The 6,575-nt window shown below is 39.1% G+C and overlaps 1 protein-coding gene across 5 annotated transcripts; it reads left to right on the forward strand.

The window, feature by feature from the left end:
- Positions 1-1,797: 1,797 nt before the first annotated feature.
- crebzf (CREB/ATF bZIP transcription factor) lies at positions 1,798-4,704 on the forward strand. Of its 5 annotated transcripts, XM_013916194.1 has the most exons (5): positions 1,824-2,022; positions 2,853-3,401; positions 3,502-3,662; positions 3,834-3,909; positions 4,308-4,704. In XM_013916194.1, exons 2-4 carry the CDS (start codon positions 2,896-2,898, stop codon positions 3,845-3,847), a joined length of 681 nt encoding a protein of 226 aa, XP_013771648.1. In that variant the 5' UTR covers positions 1,824-2,022; positions 2,853-2,895; the 3' UTR covers positions 3,848-3,909; positions 4,308-4,704. The 5 variants fall into 5 exon arrangements, with proteins under 5 accessions (XP_005754141.1, XP_005754140.1, XP_013771648.1 ...); XM_013916192.1 differs by having other exon boundaries at positions 3,502-3,909; XM_005754084.2 differs by lacking the exons at positions 3,834-3,909; positions 4,308-4,704 and having other exon boundaries at positions 1,798-1,868; positions 2,853-3,731.
- Positions 4,705-6,575: the final 1,871 nt, after the last annotated feature.

A 6,575-nucleotide genomic window follows, 5' to 3' on the forward strand; every position in this document is an offset into this window, starting at 1 on the left:
AGAATGAAGGGTAAATTTAACTGGGAAAGAATAAGATAAAATATATAAATTAAAGTTGAAAATAAAATAACTGAACAACAAAATACACAATACACAAATACACAGTATAGAAATATATAAGAATGTACGAAGAAATATAAATATATATATATATACAATAAGAGCAGCTGTACAAGTATTGAATGGAAATGAAGAAATATGATGTCCAGTGTTGTGCAATCCACATTTGTAAGTGTCTTGTACAGTGCAAATATCCTTAAAGTGATTTAGTAATGAAGTGCATGCAAACCAGTAAACAAATTAAAACAAACAAATACTGTTAAGAAACTATAATACAAAAACAGCTGGTGAAAATATAAATAATATGTAAACAACTTAACAACCCCCAAAGCGTCCAAGTCATGTCATGTCATGCGCAACATCTAAACACAAGAGGGGGGAGGGGGAGCAAAGTGTGCCTGCTTTGTGCTGACACAGGAACGGCAAGTCCAGCAACCTGGCTGTTTGGCCTTTGCCAAAACCACAGCATTGCAAACAAGAGCGGAAGTAAAGAATCAATCTCACCAGGCTAGTATCGATCCGATACCGATGCAGACTTGGTATTGATATGATCAATATTTGGATCAATCCGCCTACAGCACTTTGTGAACCCTGGTTTTATGTTAGAGTGCTTTATAAATAAAGCTGGCATAGTATGTTCTAATTCTAATTCTAATTGTGATCTGCCTCTAGTTAAAGGTACAACAGAGAGCTTGGATAACCTCCAGCTCTATTGCAAATTGCAAAACCATGCCACCGTTCCTGGTTCCACTGCACATTCAGACTGCCAGCTTCCTTCATGTTCACCTTGCTTCTCCCATCCAAATGGATGGACTCATAACCACTGCTACATTATGAAGTGAAGTCTTGTATTTAGCACGTTTAGTGCAGTACACCACATATCACTTAAAGACCTTGAATCTATTCACTGTTTACCTTTTGACATCTCTCTCTAAGTTGGAAAATTATATCTTCTATTTCTGAGAGTAAATTGCACTGTTAAAAAAATGCAACTCGGAATTTGTAAGCCATTACATTTTTGATTCAGGATTTTTTGTTTGCTTTTATATCCTGTGCTGTCTGGCAGGTTTTGCAATCAGATTAGGCTTAACTCACATTCCAGAATTAAGGAAACTGACTCACACTTGGCTTTTCTCAAATCATCTTATCCTCTTTATCCTCAAAATACTATTTTGAATTTAATGTCTAAAATTTGATTTTAGTCTCAAAATGATACATTAAGATAATATGTTTATCCTAACATGTCATTAATACTTAGAGGTGGGAAAGATGGGAAGCTCAGATGTTTTGAAACTGTGTCGGGCCTCTGAAGCTCAGATGTTTCGAAACAGGTTCTAAACACCCAGGTCACATGACCACGACTAAATGAGGTTAGTGTACATCACCCTAGTTTCAAAAGCCAGTGAAGCTGCTTCAGGACAGGGGTGATGTGGTGAATAGAGGGAATCTTAGTGATAACATGGGCAAGCAGAGACCCGGACACGTTGAAGCTTATTGGTAGAAAACAGTCATTTCTACAGTCATTGGTTAGACCAAAAAGAAGGTAATTACAGTAACAAGGCTATGAATTACTAGTACAATTTTCCGTCGTATTGAGACTGCAACAAAACGCTGCTTAAATTTAGAGTATTGAGACTTGCCATTGTGAAATGCACATCTTAAATGGTTCGTTGTAAGGCTCTTATTTTGAATTAATTTTTCGGACACTCCACACCAGTTGGTGGCGGTAATGCACCATTTTGATGTTTGCTAACCTTGTGAAGAAGAAGAAGAATTTTCCGGAAGTGTCGTCTGAACTCACTGTGAAGGTATTCGGTTACACTCTTTGGACTGCTCTGTGTTGTTTTCTGTTTAAAATTTCGGATTCTTCAGAAAAAGGAAACAGATAAGCAATCTGTAATCTTGGTAATTTAATCAACGGATATACCAAAAGCATTTATTGCCGTTTTCCCTAAAAGGGAGGTAAGTACACGGTTGAAGAACTAGTGTGCTGCGTCATTATGAGTTAGCGCCTTAGTGTTTTAGCAAGGCTAGCCGCAGCTAAGAAGCATGTGAGCGGACGGTAAAAGAGGACGTTTTATACTTCAACTTTCAAATGAATTAGACTGTATGTCTTGGATATATTTTACTCTCTTTCAATGTATCAGAACATTAATGATTAAATCAAAGCTAACCGTATTTTACGAATATTAGCTTGGCGGTAAGGCGAACGTGGTTTTAGGACAACCAGGGCTCTTGTCAGCAAGCTCACTACAGAGCCCTTAATATTTGTGATGATGTTATTATTTGGTATCTCAATCTGCGAATGTTGCGATAATGCGGAAATGTATCTTTATATTGAACAAACGACTTTCTGTGGTGTGTTGTCGAGCACTTACTGTAAAAAGTACCTATTGTAGGTGAAGCTAATGCTGAGCCTTAGCTTAGCAAGAGGCTAGGTAAAGCTAGGCCTTAGCTTAGCAAGAGGCCATTATACGTTCCTATTACGTTTAAGCAATAGATATCTCAGCGCGCCTGTAAGGAGAATGTGCCAGTACCTAACACGAAGTGGTTCATAAGTGATTTAATAGGAGTGAATTATTTTTCGAGCCCAAACGGGAAAATACTCTAAACGTCTTTCATATTAGTTTGGTAGAAAATAAACACTATGCCGACAATTTTATAAATGTTTGGATTATTCTGTACAGTTGTAAATTAGTTATTGTTCATTGGCCTGTGTTTACTGTATTACCTTTGTTTGGTAATCAAATCTACGCCAACATAATTGTATGTTTCTGTCTTTACATGTTCAGGTCTTTGTGGACAGGTTTCTTGCAGTCCAGCTGACAAACCACAATGATCACTAGAAGAAGTCGCACTGTCACCAACACAGAAGTGCAGTCTCCAGAGGTTGAGGCGGTAGATGTGGAAAGTATGAAAGATCTTCCGATTCCATGTGACGGATTCCGAGTTAAAGATGTGGATGCTGCTGGAGTAGAGCTTGATGACCTGTTTGAAGACTTAAAATGGACACTAGACAGAGATGCTTCATCCTCGCTCTTCAATATTGATTTGGCTGATCTCTGTGTGTACAACACCAAAGATGGAGACTCCGGGCTTGAAGCTTCAACTGCCTCATCTCCTGAGAGATATTCCTCTGACTCCCAGAACAGCAGGCAAAAACAGTCAAGTCACGTGACTAACAAAAATGCAATCGCTGCCAGATTAAATCGTCTCAAGAAGAAGGAATATGTCAATAGCTTGGAGCAGAAGATCGGCATGCTTTCAACGGAAAATAGCACGCTCAAAATAGAAAATTCTCAGCTGACCAAGAGAGTGGAAGAGTTGGAAGATGAAACCAGGTACTTGAGGGCTGTGCTGGCAAATGAGAGCATGTTAGCCCAGCTCTTGTCCAGGCTGAGCGGTGTGAATGGGATGAAATTATCTTCCTCACTTTTCCAGGGGCCCAACTCAAACGAGCACGACTACGCCCTACCCAGGAAATGGGCCAGAGTGGAGGAAAAAGAAACATCTGGTGGCGTGTGTCTTCATGTGGACAAGAATCATGTCTCAGTGGAGTTCTGCACCAAGTGTGCAGAGAGTGCAAGCACGGTGCTCAAAATGTAGGGTCAAGTACTTCTCTTTGTTTTCAGATATTGAGACTGAGCTTGATGGGGCTCAGTGTGCTGAACTTGAGGCTGGATGAACGCTTTGAATTGATTAATTACCTAAGAACTGTGCATGTGTTTTTGTGTGATGATGGAGTTCATGTTGCTGCTAAACCTTGTTGACAGTTTCTTCTAGGTAATTGGTTGATCCACCATGCGGGATGAGTGGCTTTCAGAACGCCTTTGTCTGCTTGACTCCATGGTAAGGATCAGACAAGAACAGACATTTTCTGTTTTGTTTTATTTCACAGGGTATAGCATTCAGCCGCGACGCCAGTGTTTTTGTTTCTATAACTTTATTTTCCTGCTAGTTTTTGAGCACGTCTTTTCCATATGGGTTGTTGTTATAGGAAATAACTTGATTAAAGTTAATTAGGTTTTACTCTTAATTGTCTTTTATCTTTAATCTTAAGATGTTAAGATAAAGGTGCGGGTCCACAAAGAGTGATCTTATATCGTCTCAAATTGGAAAAGCAATAATCTGTCGGAAGACAATTTTTTGTATGTTCAGTTTTTGTAGAACTAATCTCTTTGTGAACCTACACCCCTGTACAAAAGAATACTTTCATTTAGCGCCACCTATTTTTCTTTATGCTAAAGTGGATTCTGCTGGTGGAAGGGGAAGAGGCTGGACAAGCGGCTGCCATCGTGGCCTGGTATTTTTTTAAAGGTAGTATCGGTATCAAATGGTATTTGTGATCCTATTTCATCACTACTCCACAACATCTGTAGCTGCTGATCCTGTCAGCATAGCTCCCGCAGCATTTTTAAGGGCTGACAATAGCTTCTCGTTTATGCAAACACAAGTTTAACAGTCTAAGAATTATAACTTGTATATATTGTTGGAATGTATATTTAACATACTCAGAAAAATCTGCTGTACGTGGAAAAAAATGTGTAAATGTGTACATAACTCTGAACACATACTGTTTTAGGTAAATGGCCTTTGAGAAATGTTGGACAAATAAATCTTATTTACAGTACTTTTGACTTAAAAGCATCTGCTGGTTTTGTTTTGTTTTTGAGTCTTGTTTAGTACTGTTGATATTAATGTGTCTCTTTTTCTCTCTCTAAACAGCAAGCTCTCTGCCGATAAACTGAACATTTGGGTCAAGTCTGGTAAAGGTTGTCAAAACAAATGACCAAGACCTCATTTGATGGAAGCACAAAGCATGAGGGCCCACAGGGGTTTTCTTGCCCATGTTTTAGCCCATTTACTTCAGATTACACAGCCACATCCTACACCTAAAATTAGTGGCGTTTTTATAGGTCTCGGTCAGTCCACTTAAACTGTACCAAGCCAGTCCCTGGTGATCTTTTCACTCCTACACGTCAGGGTATATTTACACTGCTGGGATTGCCAGCCATGTGACTGTCAAACACCATTTTCAGTAGTTGTGTAGTTACTTTGGAACAGGAAACCTTACTTTGAGCTTAACTCATTAGTTCAATTCAAATGTTCGGCTTTCATAAGTTGCTCTATCCTTAAGTTTGCGTCACATGAAAAGCTGTCCATGTGAAAACTAGTGGAAAGCTTTTATTTTCAAGTGAAAATGGGTGTAATGAGTCAGATCTCTACACAGTAAAGTGTGGTCTGTAGACAGCAGATGGATTTAAGTGAATTGCTTTAATTTCAATCACTAATATTGTATACATTGTAATATAGTTTATTTGAAAACTACCTTTGATCCACTGAGATCTTTCATTTTTCTTCAGTGCGCGTATGCAGACTGGAATGATTGATCAGCCAGGCATTAAATTGTGATGCATGTGAAAGTGGAGTCTATTAGGTGAGCTTAGCATGGAAACCAAATAAGTACATAGCTTCTCTGACTGTCCAAAGTTTATATATTTTTCTTCTCGTGATGGTTAGCTACAGGCTGTTGGACTCTGATTTGAAAGTGTTGTATAACATTGCAGAAAACCAAAACCATTGACAGTGGGAAACTCATTCACTCACAAGTCAGACTGTAAGATCTGTAGCTTAATGATCATCTGTGTCAATCCTCATGGATATCAGTCTGCATGTGAGCTGTATACTTAAAAAAAAAATTCCCCCCACTTGTAGTACAAATGGCAGTGTTGTTTTTTTTAATGTATGAATTCACATACCTCATGTATGCCTAAAGAAGTCACCCCCTGCTGGCAATGAGGAATAATGCATATTTAAGGTACTTGAAGCATTGCATGTGACATACGTGGACATTGTTGACTATTTGTTGTACAACTGTGTAAGAAATGAGCAGTTTCAGCTCCAGTCAGTTTAAATCAGGGGTGTCCAACATACGGCCCGGAGGTCAGACTTGATCCAGGAAAGATGCCAACCTACTAGATGTCTTTGGAAAATGTGGAGGGCATAGAATTTGGACTTTATTTACATAGCTTTGGCAGCTGCCTGTGCTGCTAATAAAAACACTGCCACAGACATTCATACTACGAAGTAATAGACAATTAAGTGATAGAGAAGTTTCCTAATTACAGTGCAGTCTGGGCAATTAAAAAAAAAAACTACTGTCGTTTTATGTTTACTTCTTACAGTTTAAGACCAAAGGATCATGCTGAGCTGCATTTCTTTGTCATGTAGTAACACTGAGATGTGCTGTTGGGATATTGCAGGGATTAGATTTGCAGTTAAACAACTTCTTGTGTGTGTATAGTTTATTAATCAATGGGGGGGTGGAATTACTCTCTCTGCCTTTAACCCATTCACTCAGTGAAGCAGTGGGCAGCCACATCAGGTGCCCGGGGAGCAGTTTGTAGGGATGGTACCTTGCTCAGGATAGCCGTTCAGCAAATTTGAACCCCCGACCTTCCAATTATGGGGCAAACACGCTACCTACTGAGCTATCATGGACAGTATCCCGCATT

Source organism: Pundamilia nyererei, unplaced genomic scaffold (genome assembly GCF_000239375.1).
Source record: "Pundamilia nyererei isolate P.nyererei 1_Seehausen unplaced genomic scaffold, PunNye1.0 scaffold00505, whole genome shotgun sequence".
NCBI lineage: Eukaryota > Metazoa > Chordata > Actinopteri > Cichliformes > Cichlidae > Pundamilia > Pundamilia nyererei.